This window comes from Triticum dicoccoides, chromosome 1A, assembly GCF_002162155.2.
Source record: "Triticum dicoccoides isolate Atlit2015 ecotype Zavitan chromosome 1A, WEW_v2.0, whole genome shotgun sequence".
Lineage (NCBI taxonomy): Eukaryota > Viridiplantae > Streptophyta > Magnoliopsida > Poales > Poaceae > Triticum > Triticum dicoccoides.
This window is the reverse complement of record NC_041380.1, coordinates 548,200,014-548,222,609: the sequence shown is the minus strand read 5'-3', so window position 1 is coordinate 548,222,609 and position 22,596 is coordinate 548,200,014. Positions and strand designations below refer to the sequence as shown.

General features: G+C 46.7%; 2 protein-coding genes across 2 annotated transcripts; both read left to right on the top strand.

Annotated features, from left to right (window-relative positions):
- The first annotated feature begins 1,420 nt into the window (after positions 1 to 1,420).
- LOC119288086 (alpha-1,3-arabinosyltransferase XAT2-like) lies at positions 1,421 to 4,606 on the top strand. Its single transcript, XM_037567709.1, has 6 exons — positions 1,421 to 1,906; positions 2,043 to 2,210; positions 2,324 to 2,413; positions 2,575 to 2,691; positions 2,840 to 2,908; positions 3,124 to 4,606. Exons 1-6 carry the CDS (start codon positions 1,762 to 1,764, stop codon positions 4,284 to 4,286), a joined length of 1,752 nt encoding a protein of 583 aa, XP_037423606.1. The 5' UTR covers positions 1,421 to 1,761; the 3' UTR covers positions 4,287 to 4,606.
- Positions 4,607 to 8,928: 4,322 nt separating this feature from the next.
- LOC119288075 (pentatricopeptide repeat-containing protein At4g39530-like) lies at positions 8,929 to 14,410 on the top strand. The gene is made up of 4 exons (XM_037567698.1): positions 8,929 to 12,034; positions 12,138 to 12,217; positions 13,537 to 13,668; positions 14,067 to 14,410. The coding sequence occupies exon 1, from the start codon at positions 9,038 to 9,040 to the stop codon at positions 11,702 to 11,704; it is 2,667 nt and encodes an 888-aa protein (XP_037423595.1). The 5' UTR covers positions 8,929 to 9,037; the 3' UTR covers positions 11,705 to 12,034; positions 12,138 to 12,217; positions 13,537 to 13,668; positions 14,067 to 14,410.
- Positions 14,411 to 22,596: the final 8,186 nt, after the last annotated feature.

Sequence of the window (22,596 nt, the reverse complement as noted above, 5' to 3'; positions counted from 1 at the left end):
TAAGCTTGGTTTATTTTTTTATCAAGCAGGGGAAATGAAAGGACGATGCGCCGTACATTCTAGATTATTTATCAGTGTTAATCCGTATTAACTAATTTTATAGCCATTGTAATTAGCAATAGAGAAATGTTTGCTGATATTTTTTACCTGCGAGACCATAGTACTTTCTTGTTTTCTTTCTGTAATAAGTGCGAGATACGAGCAATAATAATATATTGAAGTTTATTCATGGATGAAGCGGTTCAGCTCAAGATATATAACATTCATGTTTCCCTTCCTAATGTTTCTTTGGTGAAGTCATAACCTATTTATGTTTCAATGGAATTCTGTTCAATTCGCCATTGTTTCCTACTATGCATGGTGCAGCGGCATAGAGCACTTCGACAAAGGAGACTTGAGAATGAGGACGATAAGCAAGATGAGTTTGTGCTTCGGACGTGGAGTTTCTGCACCCGAGCTCATATGAGCTCGGGTGAACAGTAAAATCGAAAAATTTTCAAAAAATTCTAATTTTTTTTTGGTAGAAACATTGAAAAAAGTTTTAAGTGCTTGCAAAAATTCGTCATGAAATCACATTTCTAGAAGGCGTGGCAAAAAAAACAAAATTGATACTCTGAAAATGCTACTTTCAAAAGCATTTAGGAGGTTGAATTTGTTTCTTTTGCCACGCCTTACAGGAATGTGATTTCATGATGAATTTTTGCAAGCACTTAGAACTTTTGTCAATGTTTCTCTGAGATTTTTTTTTGGAATTTTTTATTTTTTTCTTCGATTTTACTGTTCACCGAGCTCAAATGAGCTCGGGAGCAGAAAGGCACTTTCGTTGTGCTTCCTTCTATCTACGTCAACTGCTTTGTTTGGGCCAAGTCCAAATAGTAAACAAAAAGAATAAACTCTTCCACAAACAAACATCTGTAAAAAATGCCCTAAAAACAAGTTTAAAAATCTTCACAGTTTTCATATCTTCACACAATTTTTGTTTCAAAACAATATGTTCACACTTTCTAAAAGAGCTTATTTTTTTCCAAAAACAAAGTTCCATTTTTACTATTTTCCCCATTTACAAATGAAAAAAAACATTCTTTAAAGAAAACATCAATTCAAAAAATGTTCTTTAATAAAAACATTAACTAATCTTAAATAAGTGTTCCAATTTTTATGAAAACGTTAACTTTTGTTAAAAATAAAAAAGTTCCATGTTTAACCTTTTATTGTTGTTTATTCAAATTGAATATAAAAATGATGCACAATGGCATATGAAGCAGGTTGTGTCTTTTTCGCCCGGTGCAACGCACGGGCATTTGTACTAGTAGTAATTATTTAATTTTTGGAGAGGAGAGGAGGAAAGCCGGGTGGCTGGAAAGAAGGAGGGACATGCGGGAATGATAAGTGCCACCACGCCCGGGAAAGGAAAGCTGCCGATCCAAACCAAAAGCGGCGGTCTGCGCTCCTTCCTTCCCCTCGTCCACACCCCACACCCCTCTACACACACCCGGCAACACAAGAGCAGAGCACGAGCGCGAGCAGCCTAACTCACGCCTCCCCTCCCCACTGTGTCTGCCTCTGCCCGTTCATTCCCTCCCCGGTTCCGTCCGTCCCCACCGAGCTCCACGCATCCGGCCAGCTCCCCCGCCGGATCCGGGCCGGAGGAGGACCGCCCGCCTCCCTCTTCCGCTGCCCCGCATCTAGCTAGCTCGCCAGGAGCGCGCTCGGGGGGAGGAAGAGGAGGAGGAGGGGGGAAGGAGGGATCGAGCGGCGGCGATGAAGGCGGTGGAGCGGGCGAAGCTGGTGCGGAGCCTGCGGCAGGAGTCGCGGCGCCTGCGCCTGCTCGTGCTCGTCATCGGCTTCTTCCTCGTCACCCTCACCTTCGTCGTCCTCTCCAAGCCCGACGCCCTGCTCTTCAACCGTACGCACGCCGCAACCACGATTCTTTCTTCCCTTCTTCGGTTCCTTTATTCCTTCTCTTCTCGCAAGCAAGAATCGTTCGCTCGCTGGTAAAAATGGTAACTGACCGGAGCGCCCGCTTGCCCCCTCATTCGCAGTGAACGGCCGGCTGTCGGTGGACGACGCGCCGCGCTCGCTCCTGATCCGCCAGGCCACCGACGCCACCGCCGACCCCGACCAGAGATCCGCCGCCGCCGCCGCCCAGGACCCCAAGCCGCTGGACGACTTCGAGGACGCCGAGGCCAACGCCAACGCCAACGCCAAAGGTTCCACCCAATCACCACCTCCAACTCAAATCCTGGGGCCTAGCCTCAATTACTTACCCTACCAGTACTATTTTACCTTGGAATTTCTCGACTGAGATGTCCCATGGCGACAGCGACCCCCAAAGATTCGGAGGAGAAGAGCGCGCTCACCGTCCGCGATCCTCAGCAGAGCGCCAAAAAGGGGCCTGAACCCCGGCTGTTAGGTGAGCGGTAGCCCTCGAATCCCCCAATAATTTCTTTGTCCGATGCCCACCGAGCTTGTTGCCTTGCGATCCCGTCCACGGGCTCCAGATTGCAACGGATTTGGCCTCCCTGAAACGATGCTCAACTTCCTGCTTTATGCGTGAACTTTACTATCTTTTAGGCAGTAGTGGAGGCGAAGGGGAGAAGAAGAAAGGGCATCGCAAGGTCACCCTCCCAACCGTCTCTAATTATACCATCCGTGACGCCGAGGACGGCGACAATGCCAAGCAGCAGCAAGGTAGCTGATTCGCAGTACTTCTCATGTTTCTTGGTCTAGCTGTTGGTAATTAGGTGTTTGATTTGAGAATTGTTAGTTAATGACTGTGATGGTACTTGCTTGCTCTTCTGGTGGGTGTCCTGACTTGACTCTACTGATGTGTCTGCAGGTAGCAAACCGGAAACAGAAACTAAGCTTGAGATGGTCGCCGGCAAAGGCGACGGATCTCAGCAACAAGGTAGTACAAAATGAAAACATGTGCCATGAGATCAAATTCATCATGTGTTCATCTGAATCTGCTGGTTTTGTTCATAATTCAGAGCACACTGTTCTATTGAGTCATCTTGAGCGTGATGTGCACTTTGCACATCTGCAATGAGATATTGGCATATGCATATGTCCAACTCTTTTCTATTTCCTCTGATTCAGTTATCTCCTTCATGCATCTTGCAGATTGGGATACCGCGGAATGGGAGAGCAAGCCGCTTTGTGATTTCTCAAACTTCAGAGCTAATGTCTGCGAGATGCGGGGCAACATCAGGATTCACCCGAACGCGAGTTCGGTGATGTACATGGAACCTGCCAGCTCAAAGAGAAACGAGCTATGGAAACTTAAGCCCTACCCTCGTAAAGGTGATGAGCTCTGCCTCAGCAAAGTTACAGAGCTGACGGTGAAATCAAGCAAGGTGGCACCTGAGTGCACCAAGTACCACAATGTGCCCGTCGTGGTCTTTGCTCTGACTGGATACACTGGAAACCTGTTTCACGACTTCACCGACGCGCTTGTCCCCCTCTTCACGACGGCAAGCGAGTTCAACGGCGAGGTCCAGTTCCTCATCACAGATATGGCTATTTGGTGGACAAGGAAGTACCATGTGGTGTTTAAGAAGCTGTCCAACTACCCCCTGATCGATTTCAACAAGGACACTGACGTGCATTGCGCCAAGCATGCCATTGTTGGCCTTCATGCTTACATGGAGTTCACCATTGACCCCTCCAAGGCTCCTCACAACTACACCATGGTGGATTTCAACAGATTCATGCGCAGGACGTATGAGTTGCCGAGGGAGGCCGTGTCTGCGCTCGGCGAGATCCCCAAGGCCAAGCCGAGGCTGCTCATCATCTCGAGGCAGAGAACAAGAATGTTCCTCAACCTCCCGGAGATCATCGCAATGGCCGAGGGGCTGGGTTTCGAGGTCGTGGTTGAAGAAGCCAATGTGAGCTCCGACCTCTCCCAGTTCTCCAAGGTGGTGAACTCTGTGGATGTGATGATGGGCGTCCATGGCGCCGGGCTCACGAACTGTGTCTTCCTACCACACAACGCCACGCTGATCCAGATCGTGCCGTGGGGCGGCATAGAAGGCGTGTGCCGGATCGATTTCGGCGACCCGGCGGAGCAGATGGGCCTGCGGTACAAGCAGTACAGCATCGCCGTGCACGAGAGCAGCCTCACCGACCAGTACCCGCTGGACCATGAGATCTTCAAGAACCCGCTGGCTTTCCACAAGGGGTTCGAGTTCATCAAGGAGACCTTCATGGACAAGCAGAACGTCAGGCTTGACTGCAACCGGTTCAGGCCTGTGCTGCTGCAGACCCTTGATCTGCTAAACCAATAAGATAAGAACTACTGATCCGCCATTGGCCATTGTATTAGATGGTTCTCCATACATCTTTTTTTCTTTTTGTTTCACCGTTCTTCTCTAATCTTTTCTTCTCTAGTAAAAATTTGTTGATCGCCTTCTAGTACATGAGCAAGGAACAGAGTTATCTGGCTAGAATTACATGGATATGAAGCTGGGATGTCCATGATTTGTCGTTCATAGCATATTTATTGTCTGGAAATAGAAGAAAAACAATACATTTTTTCTTTGTAAATTGCTGTACACATGTTGCCGTATTGGGCATGGAAATATCAGTGCATGAAGCGTGGTGATCAGGTCAGTGAGGTGGAATGTTCAAGGCCTGCTGACGCCGAGCACCAATAGGAGTGCACAAGGTGGAGATCACCATTTCTGTGCTGTGTGATTCATCTGATTCTTCTCACTTTTTTTTCTGTGCACCATTTTTGATCTAATTAGGTGTCAGGTGCTAGAAGTTTGGCTGACCAGGCCTCTTTCTTTCATTTTCATTTTTCTGTTTTTGCTGGTGGGGAAAGCCTATGGTTATTGATCTACTTAGGTGTGATTTGGACGTGCTAAAAGTTTAGCTGACCACGCATTTATTTTTCAAGTTTTTGAAGTTGGCTGACTAACCTTTTGAACCTGCACATATGTTTTGTTGTTGGGTAGTCAACTCAAATAGAACTCTTCCTTCCCTATCTTGCAAGGCGATTAGAGTAAAATCTCCCACCTCGTGATCTCTGCCTATGAGCCCGTGGATCCGCATTCCCTCTGCTTGTCGCTCTGGCAGCCGGCGGTGGGGAGTGGAATCCTGGTGTCAAGGCTCCGGCTAGTAGATAAGTTAGGGTTTTAGTCCTCACAAATGCGGTGCTTGAGCGGATGGCCACGCTTCATCTTCGAGTCGGTCTTATGGTCTTCGATCCTTCTTAAGTTTGTCCGTCAGGACAAATTAGATGGAATTCCGACATAAATTCCCGTCGGCTCCTCGGAGCGGCGAGGTTATGATTTCTCGACGTGCGTACGTGACAATGAGATTTGGTGTCAGGTTCATGTTCATTGCATCAATTCAGGGGGTTCAACTTCAACGAATGTTGCCCGGGGCGCTGGTTCTTAGGGGCACGCGCACGAAGATTTCTAAACTGTCATGAACAAGGTCGGACCGTTTCAGAGAACTTAATAAATTTCCATATGTTTAATGTGCTTTGTACTTTTGTGAATCTTTATAACAAATATGTCTTTGTTTCAGAAAAAAGTAAAGTCAAGTAAAAAGTAGTAGAAAAATAAACAAATCCTAAAACTAAAAGAAAGAGCGAAAAGATGAAACTAATAGTGGGAATTGAATATAGTGAGTTTACCAACAACGTGTAATGTAACCAATAGTGACAGTTGAACATACTGACTTTTGTTTTAACACGGATGCTCACATATGCTCAACCCTAAAGAGTGTCAAATATAGGACTTGAACCCGGTGGGTTGATTCCACAAAAAAAATCTAACCATCTTACACACTTCCTTCATTTTTATATACAAGACCACAAACTCATATTACAGGTACCAAGATAAAATTTAATACCTTGTTTTGTAAATCAATTTTTTTTCATTTCTTGGATCATCAGTACAGTGCATGCATGTAAAGAAAGGATTGAAAGCTGAGTGGAGTGTCATTAGTCTCGCCTCACTTCCACCAATTCAATGGCAAACCCTATATTACGCCCGCGAGTGTTTTATAGGCAGCCTTTCGCTCAAACGTATAAAATTTGGGCCGGCCCATTTGATGCGTGCATTAACTCAATTAAATCGACACTTTACAAAAAATAACATCACACATTAACTCATTCAAATTAAACCTTAAGAAATCTCAACTAAATCCAAACTTTCCTTGTCTTACACTACTTATACCTAAATCAAATCAAATGAAATCTTACCAAAACATCCGCTATAATCAAAGTTGGTTCCCAAAAATAATGTCACACATTAACTCATTCAAATCAAATCTTAAGAAATCTCAACGAAACCCAAACTTTTCTTGTCTTCCACTACTTATACCAAATCAAATCAAATCTTACCAAAACATCCACTATAATCAAAGTTGGCCGGCCCATTTGACGCGTGCGTGCGTTTTTTTCTCTATGCTTCATTTTTTGATTTCTTTTTCACGGTTTCATTTCTCTATGACCAATAGGTTGGTTTTTGCTCGGCATACTATCAAAATCGGAACAGACATGTACGTCATCGTGAGTTTGTAGTGTCGCCTCCATTCAGATTAAACCTCCTCTGCTGGTTTTAGCCCACTGGTATTCTACTTAATACGATTCTTATTTTCCAGATTTAGTAATATCATTATGGGAAAGAATCAATCATGATGATCTCTAATCAATCTTTAAAGACCAAATTTATGGAAAGCCAACATTTATACAAAGGAATTAATGTCAAATGCATCATGGATACATTCTTAAATTATTTGATTATTAAAGAGTTTTTAGCTCTTTGTTGGAAGAAAAAGATAAAGAAATAAAAGGGGAGTGATTTACCGGTAAAAAGAAGTTGCAAGGTAGCCCGGTGTGTAAGAATATTTTGAATATGTATGTGAGATACAACTAATGTTGAATTATTAAAATATATATGCTCTTGTTGCAACTCACGGGGAAATTAACCACGAATAGTAGTAGGTTACTTGAAGTGTATTGTGTTCCTGTACATTTGTTTAGCTATATCTATCATTGACGAGAGATTATGTAGGATGTTCACTTGTCCCGTCAAAAATTATGAGGACACATGTGGTCTTCTACTTATATTATGTGACACGTGGATGTGGATCTGGATGAGAGTTGGGGTTTTTCTGTTTAGTTATGTCTGTCTGAGCGGAATAATTTTCCTACTTTAAAAAATGTGACAAATTGCATTTTGATAGAGATGTATTTACAGCAAATTGTATGAGAGAGCGTTTCATTTTTTTCATCAAGTTGTATAATTTTTAGTTATAATAGAAGGTTAAATGCATTGCTTGGTTGCTTCAAGAGTTAATAACGCGCATGGTGGCGACGCGCTCCTAGCCAGCCACCACTAGGGTTTCTTCCGCCTCCTGTCAGCGCTGACGCCGGTCTGCCTCATCTCCTGTGGCCTTAGGGCCATGAAGGCGTGGTGGATTCCGGCCTTTGCCGATGGGAGGGCTTCGTTTTTGGATGTTTTTTCTTAGGGTTTGTGTCCTGCTTGGAGAGACGAGGCAGCGACGACTCTTTGGAGATGAAATATGGTTATCCCTGCCTAGCCCCCGTTTTGGTGGTGCTTCCAGCATCATCGAAGGACGTGTGGAGCCTTGTCTTCGACGGATCTCGCGGGATCTGGTCGGCGTTTATCTTCAGTGGATCCACATGGATCCGGGATTTGTTTGTTTGTGTTCATGTGTCTACATGTTGAATCCTTCCGATCTAAACTTCTCTTCAACAGCGAGAATTGCTATTCTGGTGCGTTGGTCCTATATAGGGCCTTAGCACGATGATTTCCCGGTTGTCTACTACAAGAAGTTTTGATCGGCTCCAGTGAGGGAGGGGCGATGACAGCGGCGCGCCTTCGGCTCGCTTCCGTGCTTGTAGTCGTCGCTATGTGCTCTACGGATCTGGATGTAATTTTTATTATTTCTTGTATTCTTTATGCTATCATGATTGATGATGAATAGATTGAAATTTTACCGCAAAAAAGACGGACACAGTGGCGTATCAGTTGCATGTCCAACAACGAAAATCATATTTTTGTGGAATGCACGACATTCAACTGTATGTTACAACATGGTAATGGCTTAGGACTCAGGGGACATTGGATTTGCCTTCTTGGCTCGTGAGGCATCACGGGCGGCACACACCTCCTACCTGTTGATAGGGGTGGCATATCGGCACCAACACGATGGGAGGGGATCCGAGCGAAGAGCGGGGCGGTTGGCGGGGGATTCCTCCTTGGTGGTCCGTGAAGAAGTACGGTGTGAATAAGCGAGGGCGCCACGGCGAAGGTGATGTTGGCGTCGCCCGGTTTTAAAAGGAGAGGGCCCCAGCGAGAAATGTCCCGCTATGGAGGGAAACCGAGCAAGAAGGGAAGGGTCCGACAGGAAAGGTAAATGGTGCGTCATGGGGTGGTTTTTTTGGGCCCATGTACTGAAGATAATATTACAGATAGTTCGGACAACCACATTTTCGGCAAGGGAAGGAGAGCAAGGCGGAGAGCGGGGATGAGAAAGAAATGAGCTTCGACTTTGAAGATCAACCTAATTATTTGTTTGATGCAATTATGTCTATTGTAGCCCGTAGCAATCGCATGAACGTTCTCCTAGTAAACTATTCTCTCCGTTCCGAATTACTTGTTTTAAATTTGTCTGGTATCTAGCACTAAAATGAGTCTAGATACATCCGTATCTAGACAAATCCAAGACAAGTAATTTGGAACGGAGGAAGTAGTAAGATCGTTTGAGGGCCTTCTTTTTCCCTCTTGAGTGTCTTAGATTTGTCTAAATACGGAGGTATGTAGCACCAGATTCATCCGTTTCAAGCCAGGCCCTCCAAACACTGATCAGACGGTCAGGAGAAGCTCCAACAGTTCTTACAGCCAGTGGCTGGAGGAGCCCATCACTCTCTTACCAATCTGGGCCATCGCCTCCAAGCCCATTTTGCCGGCGACTATGCGCGTGGAGATCCCGTCCTTCTCCACCGCCGCCGCCGCCGCCGTCGCCCATCCCCGGCGACCCACCCGCCACCTCGCTTATGTTACGGTCTCTCCCCATTCTACTCCTCCACTCCGCGCTCTCCTGCAAGCCGACCCCATCTAGGCTCCTCTCCTCCTCCTTCGCCGCCGCCGCCGCGGCTGCCACCGGCTCCATTGCGCGGGGCGGCGGGGCGCATGGCACCGTCTCGGCCGTGCTGGAGATCGTGGGGCCCATCGAGCTCCTCTTGCCGTCCTCCGAGGCGCGCCTCTACGTGCGCCTCCTGCGCCGCTGCGCGCTCGACGCGCTCGCCGCCGGCGCCGGCGCCGTCCACGGGCACGTCCTCAAGCGTGGCTTCGCCCCCGACACGCTCGTCTCCAACGTCCTGATCGACACCTACGCCAAGGGCGGCTCCCTGGCGGCCTGCCGCCACCTGTTCGACGAAATGCCTCACAGGGACGTGGCGTCCTGGTGCACCGTCATCTCCGCGCACGCCAGCCGGGGCCTCTGGGTTGATGCCATCGGGGTGTTCAAGGGGCTGTTGTCCTCTGAGGTGAAGCCAAACCGGTTTGTCATCTCGGCGACGCTGAATGCATGTTCCAGGTCTGGTGTCATGGAGCTGGGGCTCATGGTACATGGATTGGTGATCAAGTCTGGATTGGGTGTTGATAGGTTTGTGGAGGTTGGATTCGTCGATATGTATGCGAAATGTGGCAATGTAGGCTGCTCTTTTAGGTTCTTCAGTGAAATTCCGGTGAAGAGCTCAGTTGCTTGGAATGCAGTGATTTCAGGTTTTATTGAGAATGGCTGTGTTGTGGAGGCTGCTGAGCTTTGCAAGGATATGCATAGAGTTGGCATTGCAATGGATGTGGTGACATTGAGGTTAGCTGCTGGCGTCGCTGCTTTTCTTAGAATGTTTGAGCTTTGCAGGAATGTTCATGTTTATGCACTTAAAGTGGGGTTGGGAAGAGATTGTTATGTTCTGTCTGAGCTGGTTAAGTCAGCCGGGAGGGTAGGTGATACGCAGTACATTGGACAGCTTGTTGCTGCAGCTAGAAGGCGTGATGCATCTTTGTATTCTTTAGCTATATCAGGCTATCACTCAAATGGTTGCCAGGATGAAGCAGTGAAGCTAGTTGAACATCTTCTTTCTTCAGGCCTCAGTTTAAGGGAAGGGGATCTGGTCACCGTTCTAGATGTTTGTCATATCAAAGAGGAAGTTCAGCAAGTGCATGCTTATACATTGAAATCTGGATGCTTCAGTTATATTAATGTATGTAATGCTCTTATATCGGTATACTCTGAAATAGGATCATTGATGCATGCTGAAGCAATCTTCAAAACTTCAGAGTCACGAGATGTTGTATCATGGGCTGCAGTCATGGCAGGCTGTGTCAAGAACCTCCAATTTGAAAAAGCATTTGGTTATTTTAGAGGGTTAAGAAATTCTGGAGCACTATTAGATCAGCACTGTGTTGCTACTATCATAAATTCATGCACAGGACTTGAAGACATGGATAAGGGAGAGCAGATTCACGCTCTGGCTCTTAAAGTTGGGATATTGGTTGCTGACTTTGTTAGTGCTTCCCTAGTGAACATGTATGCAAAATGCCATCATATTAAGTGTGCTGCTGAGCTTTTCTCCCACACACCTTTTCCGAGAAATCTAGTTTTAACTAATGCGATGCTCTCGGGGTATTGCTGGAATTTAATGCCAGAGAAAGCTCTTCTGCTCTTCTGCAGTGAATATCGTTCTGGTCTGCACCCTGATCATTTCACTTGCTCAACTGTTCTCAGTGCATGCACTGATATAGGAGCAAAGGAGGCTGGTGAACAGGTTCATGGCTATCTTGTAAAGATTGGTTCTGAATACATGGATGCCATTGTTGGAAATGCTATCATAGACCTTTATGTCAAGTGTGGATGCATTGCCAGTGCTTGTAGTTTTTTCCATAGCATGAGAAGTTGGAGCATAAATTCATATGCAATGCTAATGTTGGGCTACATTCAGAACAGATGTAGTGATGAAGCTCTTCATCTTTTCTCCAAAATGCAGCACAGTGGATTGCGTGCAAACCGTGTTACCTTTGCAAGGATTTTGCGTGGATGTGCTGACCTATGTGCTATTGATTTAGGGAGACAAGTGCATGCTTCTATTGTAAAGATGGGTTTGATCTCTGATGTATATGTCGCAAATGCACTTGTAGGAATGTATAAAAGATCTGACGGTTTGATGGAACCAAGAAGAGACTCTCAAGAAATTTTGGCAGGAAATGGTCCAGAACAGAATACTGAAGATAGCTGCTATTCAGAACAAAGGGATGGAAGTAGCGACCTTGAAGAAATTGGGCTGTTTACGTTGGAAGAAGAGAAAAATCATGAAGCTTATGCTGATGTGCGGAATATTTCTATTGGTGCTGCTTCTCAGTACTACGGAACTCCACTTCCCATCCATGTGGTTGGACAGGAACTTAGGATGAACACTATCATGTGGAGTGGAAGAAATGAGAAGGGCAGTGAAAGCAATGTTTTTCTAGATACACAATATCAGGGAAACAGAGGTGGATCTCACAAGCTGTTTAGCTTGTTACACGTGCACAGCACTGGATCTGACCAATTCGTCCTAGTTGTCTTCATTGACAATAGCCTTAAGATAGAGGATACAAGATTTGTTAATACCGAGTTAATAAGATCTGGTGTTGCACCAGCACTCGGCATTCCTCCTTGACAAGTTATTGTGCAGTATGAAAACTACTTACTGGCCCTGTTATTTCTCATGCAACAAACTGAATCATCATGTTGGCATATCAGAAAAGCATGCAAGGGAAGCAAACTCTGAGTTGGGTTATGAGTTCATGCATCATTCACTCCTCAAATCCACATCACGTCTATGAACTTTCACATGATGCACACCATATGACCATGAAAACTCAATATCTCTTTGCATTTTCATGGGAGATGTTTACACCAAGTTAAAGTAAACCAAACACTGCTTTGAAGTTCTCCAACCGCTGGATGGTTTAGTTGCATGGAAGAATAGATCAAGAATGTTGAACAGGTTAGCATGAAATAATTAGCGATACCTTATTTACTTGGTACTTGTTCTAATCTTTTAGTTATGGTGAACAACTCATGATTTTCACACATTTTCTTTCATGCAGGGGACAACTCCTCTCTTCAAGCACTTCCATGACAGGAGGTAGCAGGCTCGGAAAAGTCAGCTTGAGCTTTGTTCACTGCTGTAAGTTAACAAACATTTATGGTGCTTAAGCACACATTCTTACTAATACCTCTTTGCTTGCTTGAGCATTGATTATTGCATCGAGTTGACAAAGATTGTGGTACTTATGCATATTGCTTTACTAATACTACCTCCGAGGTAGTACTACATCATAACTTGCTTGAGCTTGGATGCTGTGACTTAGGCATACACTTTTACTAATACCTCCTTGCTGCTACTTCATCTTTACTGTATGCATAAATGAAATACTCTTAGTTGATCCCTACACTAACACCAGTACGTTAGAGGACTGCAACTTGGAAAAGTAATTGCAACTCCTCAAGCTGCTACTTTGCACCGTCTCCTAATCTCCTATAGTTTATTCAACTTCACCGGTAAGATTGTGTGAGATTATTAAATCTTTTAGCCCAACCAATATTGCTTCGAAGAATGTATCTTATTTCAAAATTTGCGGTTGAACATTAGAAATGTGGTTCATTCTCTGAGATAAGACATATGTAGGTGAGATTTTCCGTTGTAATGAAATGAGAACATGCAGGTTCGATATTGTTATTTCTGACTGACATTGTTGAATACTCCCTCCATTCCATAATGTAGTGCTTCCTCTATTCACGTGCTTCAACTTTGACCGCAAATTTAACTACCAAGACCGATTGCGGCGGGAGCAAAAATTATATCAGTGAATTCGTATTCGAAAGAAGTTTTCAATTATATAATTTTTTCTCCCACCGCAGTTGGTCTCGTTGGTTAAATTTATGGTCAAAGTTGGACCTCGGGAAGCGCGGGCGCACTGTATTTTGGAATGGAGGGAGTACTATGTGAGATGTTTGTAGTTATGTACTGATGGTTCAGTTCATTCTTGAACCAAATGGAATTGCAGATAAATGCTATACTCCCTCCGGTCCTTTTTATTTCGCATATAGATTTGTCTGAAATCAAACTTCAGAAAGTTTGACCAACTTTATTGAAAAAAAAAATCCACATTCACAATACAAAATCAATATCATTAGGTGCGTCGTGAATTTAATTCTCATATTATACTTTATTATTGTAGATGTTGATATTTTTGCATACAAATATGGTCAAACTTTACAAAGTTTGACTTCAGACAAATCTTATATTCGGAGTAAAAAGGACCGGAAGAAGTACATAATAAATCTAGCAAAAATATATTTTCCTTGTTGAGAATTCTTCCGTCCATTCCATTAAATGAAATCTTCTGGCTATGTTGTGCCTTCTAATGTTATCAGTCAACACCGTATAATTGCATGACTGGTCAATCTGCCGCTAGCTTTGCTAATTTTTTATTCATTTGACAGAAACTAGCACCAGACTTGAATGAGAAGAATGGTACAGCAGACGTGGCGGAATCCAGGATGTTGCACATCTTTGTTGTGACTACTCCTAAGCATCATTTCCCAATTCAGCAATTTCAATCTGACAGTAAGATTGTAAGTTCAGTGTGCTATTCAGATTTCCTTTTATGCTTTTCCACACTCCTACAGTGCTATTTCCTTGCTAAATTCTCTCTTATTTGCAGAAGTTCATTTTCTTGCTGATGTATCAGCATTGCATAGTGGTTTATCTTGCTATATAATGTAGTAGCCTTGGGGCATTTTTTATAATTGGTACGTGTATTCTGGTATCTAGGTGTGATTAGGTGGTCCTTGATACCTACAGTTTTTTAGACAATATTTTACATAGCTGTTGTATAAAATGACACCCATTAATTCAATGCTCATATGGCACTGTGTATTTGAATTCCTCGTCCAACTTCAGCCCTAGTTCGTAGACCCCTTTCTCAAACAGATGGTCATGTTTATGCTGACACTTGTTGCTTATTCATCAGGATCTGCAAGAAGATAACCACAGTCAAGGCAAGCAGTTGCATCCAGCATAAAACCACTCTGGTTTTCATGAAACCACTGGTTCCGCCCTTGTATTTTTTGGGGGCCTTTTTAGATGAGATGGAGCTAGCACACACCAACTAATCTGTGAGATAAAAGGTATAGATATATGAATACGATACCCGATCAACACTGTTGGGTTCCTAGCATAAAAGGAAAAAAAGAAGAGCTATGATAGAGCGAAGGGTGCAAATTGCAGAAGGTTGTCAAGAAGAGTCACAACTGTAAACTGCAAACTGGTGTCCATGTTTTTCTGTCCATTGTCAAGAATTTTAAGGTTCCTGTAGCTCTTACTCTTGTCATGCCTTTACGAACAACAGTGGTAAGCTACAAATGTCAAGCTCAAATCAAACACTAGGAGTATAGGAATTCTCATGGGTTCGCACTCGGTTATGTCTGTTTCTCCCCAAGCGAGACTCGAAGAAAGCCGGCCTATCAATCTCGAAGGGCACCGCCGCGAGCGATTTGGGAGTCTCCAAAATTGGGCCAAACAGATGGTCGTATTTATGCTGACACTTGTTGCTTATTCATCAGGGCCCTGCAAGGCTGCAAGATGATAACCACATGCAAGGCAACACAAGCAGTGCCATTCAGCATAGTACCACTCTGGTTGTCATGAAGCCACCGGTTCTGCCCTTGGTTTTTTTGTTGGGGTCTTTTTGGACCAGATGGAGCTAGGAGACATTAGCTATTCTCTGGATAGTTTCGTGAGAATAGTTCATCCTAATTGTGAGATGAAAACGTGTAGATACGAGTAGTGCCGATGAACACCGTAGGGTTCCTTGCGAAAAAGAACAGAATAAAAAGCTACGATAGGATGACGGAAGCAAATGGATGTCAACAATAATCACAACTGCAAATTGCAAACTGTGTTCATCACGTTAATTTTTTTATGTTCACCGTTAATGACTCGTAGGTTCCTGAAGATCTTACCTGCTGGCTTGTCATGCCTTCACGAACAACAAGAGAAAGTTTCAAATGATAAGTTCAAAATCAAACACTAGGAATGTAGGAATTCTCATGGGTTCTCAGTCGGTTTAGTCAGTCTGTTGCCCCCCAAGCGAGACTCGAAGAAAGCCGGCCAGTCCATGTCGAAGGGCGCCGATGTCTGCGACCGGAGATGCCAAAGCAGGCCTGTCACCTCATCCATCTCCCCGGTCTCGAGATCGACAGCGTACATGCGCTCGTAGGTGTCCTCGACGAACAATGCGCCGCCTCTCTCGTGCAGGCGCAAGCATTCTGCTTTGTGAGTCTTGTTCTTCTCTGGCCATTTCAGCTTGACCGCCTTCGTTTGCAGCCACTCTGCATCGCCGCTCCTTTCCGCGTCTCGACGTGTCCAGACCTCTAGCCGGAGGCAATCTTTGCACAGGCGATGCAGCGACAGCGCCCCGTCGTCAATGGCAACGCCGAGGCAGTGTGTGTGGTCATGGCCATGATGGTCGCTTGGTGGTGGAATCGAGGTTCGCACCAAGGAGGCGTCGTCGCTCATTTCGAGGGTGTAGAGCCCGTTCCACCAGTCTCTGACGAGCCAGTGCGCCGTGCCCCGGCGCACGACGGCGCCGCCGTCCACCACGGCGAGCATGACGCTGCTGAAGCACACTATCGGCGTGCCCCAGCCCGGCTCGGTGGACGAGTAAGTGCAGAGGTCGTAGTTGAACGTGTCGCGGTTTAAGACGAGGAGCAGCACCTTGAAGAAGGCCGGGCGGCGGCCGTCGGCGGCGAAGGTCACCACGGCGCAGCTGTTGATGCGGAAGTTGAAGCGGTATCACAGCGGGGGCAGCTCGTCGCACGTGCCGGCAATCAGGTTGCACACGGCCAGCCGGACGCCTCCGGGGACCTCGGTCGGCGCGTCGACGAGGCCCACGAGGAGGAGGTCGTCGCCCGACACGAGCGGCACCGCGTCGTCCAGCAGGCCCGCAGCGCACGAGACCAAGGAGCGCAGGGAGCGGCACGCGCGGCCGAGCGGGCTTCCCCGCGCCAGGACGAGTGCCGGGGCGGAGGTGACGGGCGGCCCTCGCGCCCTGTAGCTTCGCACCTGAACGAAGAAGCCGGCGAGGGCGGGCGGGTCCGGCCAGCGGCCGCGGAGGAAGGCGGGGTCGGACACGAGGCCCCGCCATCGCTTGCACGCCGCGGCGCAGCGGAAGAGGGCGGCGGCGCCGGCAACGCGCGCCAGGATCTTGTGGACCACGTCTTCCGGGAGCGTGGCCGCGCCGGCGGCTGCCGTCTCCGTCGCCTTCTCCATGCTCCCTCGGGCGACGTCCATGTGATCGGAGGCAAAGCCGTGGCTGGGATTTTGGTTCGGGGCGTGCGCGCCAGGCACCTCCGGCTCTGGATATATACTAGTAGGAGTCTACCTAGTTTTCTTTTGTTTTGTTTTCGAGCTCGTGTACAGATTGCCTCGTCTTCGAATGCCAGCATGCTAGCTATTGTGTTGTACTACATGTGCAAATCGATGTCAAGAAACACTTCGTTTCATCCGGCTGAAAACCCTTTTTTAGAACAAAGGCTCGAGGATGAGCCCGGCTTTGAATTAACAAAGCCATCAACCAACCAGGTATTACAGCCAACAAGTGCCAGCCCAACGCCACTTACAAAGAAAATAAAACACGAGCGGCCCAAAGATACATGGGTGCTGAAGAACACAACTTACAACCCAGTCCCAAACTACCAGCACCTAAACTAGTTAGAGATGAAGAACCGCTTGAAGAAAGGACCGTCCTTGAAGCTCGAAACACCGGCGCCAAAGAAAACATCAGCGACAATGGCAATCTTCTGGACACGGTATTTTCAACTAATTCTTCGCCTGTTTGGAAAGGTATTGAATATGGCCTACAACTAGTGAAAAAGGGTTTTATTTGGAGAATCGGTAACGGCTCTATGGTGCGTACATGGAGTGCTCCTTGGATCCCAAGAGGTAATGATCTTAAGACCGATTACTCCGAAAAGGAATTGTCGCTTTAACCATGTTTCAGACTTTCTGCTCAACCATGGTGGATGGAACATGGAGCGTCTCCAACAGCATTTTTGGGATGTAAATGTGCAGCAAATTCTGAGAATATGTACATCTCCGAGAGGCCGGGAAGATTTTATTGCCTGGTTTTCGGAAAAGTTTGGACAATTTATTGTTAAGAGCGCCTACAAACTTGCTACTAGAGAACATGACGATTCATTTGCAGGAGGGGCTTCAAGTATGTGTCCAGAGGGAGATCGATCCATATGGAATTGTGTTTGGCGGGCTAAAGTTCCTCTTAAAATGCATATTACAGCTTGGAAGGCTGCGTCAGGTGCTCTAGCCACTGATCAAAACAAGTTATACCGACATATTGGTACTACTGATTGTTGCAGGATGTGCGGCCGGGAGAGGGAAGGTTCTTACCATGCCCTAGTTGCATGCCCTCAAGCACGACTTGTGTGGCAGAGGATGCGAGAGTTATGGCCATTGCCAACTGATGATGTGTTACTAGATAATGGTAAAGAGTGGCTATTGCATGTGCTTGCTGCATGTGATAATAAGATACGTGATATGGTCATTCTACTTATATGGAGAATTTGGCAACTTCGCAATGATGTTGTGCATGGCAAGGAAGTGCCACCGGTTGATGTTACTATGGAATTTCTGGATAGCTACTATAAGTCCTTGGATCTAGCCAGGAATTATAGCATGGAAGAAATTTTAAAAGGGAAGATGTTGGCACAGGAGGAGGTTATTCCTATTAGTATTCAACAGGTCGCGGCTCCTGTTCCTTGGCCACCACCTCCAGCAAATTGGGTTGCGCTGTCTGTTGATGGATCTTTCTCTGCTCATGATGGCAAGGCAGGTGCTGGTATGATCTTACGTTGTGATGATGGCTCTATTATCTTTGCTGCTTACCGTGTTATATTTAATTGCAATGAAGCGCTCGAGGCAGAGATACATGCAATAATGCAAGGGATGGCCCTTGCTTTACAACATACTGATCTACCAGTTAAGGTGCAATCGGATTCCTATAATGCACTTTCGATACTTTCTGGTGATAGTATGTCCCGGTCAGCCTATGGTCATCTAGTAGCAGAGATTAAATTTTGTATGGATGAGAGGGAGTTTGTTCCACAAAAAATTAGTAGGACTCAAAATTGGGTAGCAAATTGTATGGCAAATTATAGCAGTATCGAGTCTTGTACTGCGGTATGGATGAACAGATGTCCTCCATGTTGTGAGGACTTATTGCCTCTCGACTGTAACCCTGTGACTTTGGAATAAAATTTCCGTATTATTCGCAAAAAAAGACAATGGCATTGCCGACCGCCTTGGCCACAAACACGCCAAAACTCCTGCACTGGACCAGAAAGATACCACACCTTCCTTCTCCCTCGCCGAAGAGGGACCCTACCCCGTCGTCCTGGCTCGAAGGACGCCGCACCGTCGAGCGAGGGATGAGTTCACCCTAGAACAAGGAAAGGCACGGTCTTGGGGTTGCAGACACAGAACATTTGCACGCATCTGTGTCGCAGCAACGGGCATACCTCACTGGGCATGTAAGCACAAAATGCCGGTGTCCAAACAAGAAGAGAGTAAGCTGCAGGAAACGACACATCGGAGCTGAAGAAGCAGCGAGCTTGCGGCGAACAACGGGGAAACAGAGCACGCACAGGATGCGAGGGGTATGGCCCTGGTGCTCACTGAGCTGCCATGGATCTGTTGCTGGGAAGGGGAACCCTTTCCTCTCCCACCCAGGCTCAAGGGAGCCGAGCACCGGCGAACAGTGGTCGGCCAGCAAGCACCAAACAGAGAATGGCAAGCCCGACATCGCTGGAACCCAAGTTGTCACACGGACCCCCGCTGCAATCACAAACCTCGAATCTAGCACCACACACCTACACCCTTCTAACCAGACGACGCCCCCAGGGAGGTTACGACACCGAGCACCGCCGCCGCCGAATCCGCAAGGGATTACAGGATTTAACCTTGGAGCGGAGGGGAAGGGGTGGGTAGAGGGGATCTCGATGGTGCCTTCAAGAAGGGGAAACGCGCCCGCGGGCCTGGCCACCGCCGTGGTCGGAGACATCAACCGGGGATTTCTCCCGGTCCCGGCAAACACCACCGCAACCAGCCACCAACAGACCGGCGAAGAAGCACGGGCGCTAGCACATGTTGTGAGCGGGGTAGAGGGAAGACGAGAAGCAACCTTCAGATCTGAGGTCAGAGGGCCACCGGAGCAGCCCACCGACCACACACCGTGTCCACCGTCGATTCGCCGCCCGCGCGGCCAAGGACGATGACCCAAATCCGTGGGCGCGCCTACCGCCCAGTCGCCGCCGCCTTGCCAGATTCGGGGCGGCCCAAGCCCTCCACGCAGGTGAAGCCGCCAGATCCCCACCGCCACCTTCATCGGTGTCGCGCGCGCGGGCCAGAGGGCACCTCGGGTGGCGGCGGAGGGTAGGGAAAGGTGAGGGAGGGGTGGTGGCGGCGGCGGTTAGGGCAAGGGGGCGGGGGCAGGGGGGCTATTGTCGACTGCTGTATGCTGACAATGAATCGAAAACACAAAGTCACATCCACCCCACCCGACCGCCCGCCTTCCCCACTTGCCACGCATCCCGTGTGGGTCTCATCAACCGCTCACCTTTGTATCCTTATCTCAACAGTGACACAAAGCAACACGTTCCCCCGTCGACCCTCCCATTGTTGGGGAACGTAGTAATTTCAAAAAATTTCCTACGCACACACATGATCATGGTGATGCATAGCAACGAGAGGGGAGAGTGTGTCCACGTACTCTCATAGTACGAAAGCAGAAGCGTTAGCATAGCGCGGTTGATGTAGTCGTATGTCTTCACAATCCGACCGATCAAGTACCGAACGTACGTCACCTTTGAGTTCTGCACACGTTCAACTCGATGACGTCCCTCGAACTCCGATCCAGCCGAGCTTTGAGGGGAAGTTCCGTCAGCACGACGGCATGGTGACGATGATGATGTTCTACCGACGCAGGGCTTCGCCTAAGCACCGCTACGATATTATCGAGGTGGACTATGGTGGAGAGGGGCACCGCACATGGCTAAAAGATCCAATAGATCAATTGTTGTGTCTATGGGGTGCCCCTCTCCTCCGTATATAAAGGGGAGGGGGAGGAGAGGGCCGGCCAAGGGGAGGAGGCGCGCCCAAGGGGGGAGTCCTACTCCCACCGGGAGTAGGACTCCTCCTTTTCCTATTTGGAGAGGGAGAGGGAAGGAAGAGGAAGGAGGGAGGAAGGAAAGGGGGCCCCCTCCCAATTCGGATTGGGCTTGGGGGGGGGGCGCCCCCTCTCTTGCTCCTTTCCCCTCCTTTCCACTAAAGCCCATTAAGGCCCATATACCTCCCGAGGGGTTCCGATAACCTCCCGGTGCTCCGGTATTATCCAGATCTCACCCGGAACCATTCCGGTATCCAAATATAGTCGTCCAATATATCGATCTTTATGTCTCGACCATTTCGAGATTCCTCGTCATGTCCATGATCACATCTGGGACTCCGAACTACCTTCGGTACATCAAAACACATAAACTCATAGTATAACCATCATCGAACTTTAAGCGTGCGGACCCTACGGGTTCGAGAACTATGTAGACATGACTGAGACACGTCTCCGGTCAATAACTAATAGCGGAACCTGGATGCTCATATTGGCTCCCACATATTCTACGAAGATCTTTATCGGTCAAACCGCATAACGACATATGTTGTTCCCTTTGTCATCGGTATGTTACTTGCCCGAGATTCGATCGTCGGTATCTCAATACCTAGTTCAATCTCGTTACCGGCAAGTCTCTTTACTCATTCCGTAATACATCATCCCGCAACTAACTCATTAGTTGCAATGCTTGCAAGGCTTATAGTGATGTGCATTACCGAGTGGGCCCAGAGATACCTCTCCGACAATCGGAGTGACAAATTCTAATCTCGAAATACGCCAACCCAACAAGTACCTTCTGAGACACCTGTAGAGCACCTTTATAATCACCCAGTTACGTTGTGACATTTGGTAGCACACAAAGTGTTCCTCCGGTAAATGGGAGTTGCATAATCTCATAGTCATAGGAACATGTATAAGTCATGAAGAAAGCAATAGCAACATACTAAACGATCAAGTGCTAAGCTAACGGAATGGGTCAAGTCAATCACATCATTCTCCTAATGATGTGATCCCATTAATCAAATAACAACTCTTTGTCTATGGCTAGGAAACATAACCATCTTTGATCAACGAGCTAGTCAAGTAGAGGCATACTAGTGACACTTTGTTTGTCTATGTATTCACACATGTATCATGTTTCCGGTTAATACAATTCTAGCATGAATAATAAACATTTATCATGATATAAGGAAATAAATAATAACTTTATTATTGCCTCTAGGGCATATTTCCTTTAGTCCCCCCTTGCACTAGAGTTAATAATCTAGATTACACAGTAATGATTCTAACACCCATGGAGCCTTGGTGCTGATCATGTTTTGCTCGTGGAAGAGGCTTAGTCAACGGGTCTGCAACATTCAGATCCGTATGTATCTTGCAAATCTCTATGTCTCCCACCTGGACTTGATCCCGGATGGAGTTGAAGCATCTCTTGATGTGCTTGGTTCTCCTGTGAAATCTGGATTCCTTTGCCAAAGCAATTGCACCAGTATTGTCACAAAAGATTTTTGTTGGACCCGATGCACTAGGTACGACACCTAGCTCATATATGAACTCCTTCATCCAGACTCCTTCATTTGCTGCTTCTGAAGCAGCTATGTACTCCGCTTCACATGTAGATCCCGCTACGATGCTTTGTTTAGAACTGCACCAACTGACAGCTCCACTGTTCAATAAAAACACATATCTGGTTTGCGATTTAGAATCGTCCGGATCAGTGTCAAAGATTGCATCGACGTAACCATTTACAACAAGCTCTTTGTCACCTCCATAAACGAGAAACATATCCTTAGTCCTTTTCAGGTATTTCAGGATGTTCTTGACCGCTGTCCAGTGATCCACTCCTGGATTACTTTGGTACCTCCCTGCTAAACTAATAGCAAGGCACACATCAGGTCTGGTACACATCATTGCATACATGATAGAGCCTATGGCTGAAGCATAGGGAACATCTTTCATTTTCTCTCTATCTTCTACAGTGGTCGGGCATTGAGTCTTACTCAACTTCACACCTTGTAACACAGGCAAGAACCCTTTCTTTGCTTGATCCATTTTGAACTTCTTCAAAACTTTGTGAAGGTATGTGCTTTGTGAAAGTCCAATTAAGTTTCTCGATGTATCTCTATAGATCTTGATGCCCAATATATAAGCAGCTTCATCGAGGTCCTTCATTGAAAAACTCTTATTCAAATATCCTTTTATGCTATCCAGAAATTCTATATCATTTCGAATCAACAATATGTCATCCACATATAATATCAGAAATGCTATAGAGCTCCCACTCACTTTCTTGTAAATACAAACTTCTCCAAAAGTCTGTATA

Excerpts from the sequence above, each read along its gene's own strand:
- LOC119288075 (XM_037567698.1), top strand. The coding sequence starts at position 9,038 with ATGTTACGGTCTCTCCCCATTCTACTCCTCCACTCCGCGCTCTCCTGC.
- LOC119288086 (XM_037567709.1), top strand. The coding sequence starts at position 1,762 with ATGAAGGCGGTGGAGCGGGCGAAGCTGGTGCGGAGCCTGCGGCAGGAG. Across the intron at positions 2,211-2,323 it reads CGCCAACGCCAACGCCAAAG|CGACCCCCAAAGATTCGGAG; the intron begins GTTCCACCCAAT and ends CCATGGCGACAG. Across the intron at positions 2,692-2,839 it reads CAATGCCAAGCAGCAGCAAG|GTAGCAAACCGGAAACAGAA; the intron begins GTAGCTGATTCG and ends ATGTGTCTGCAG.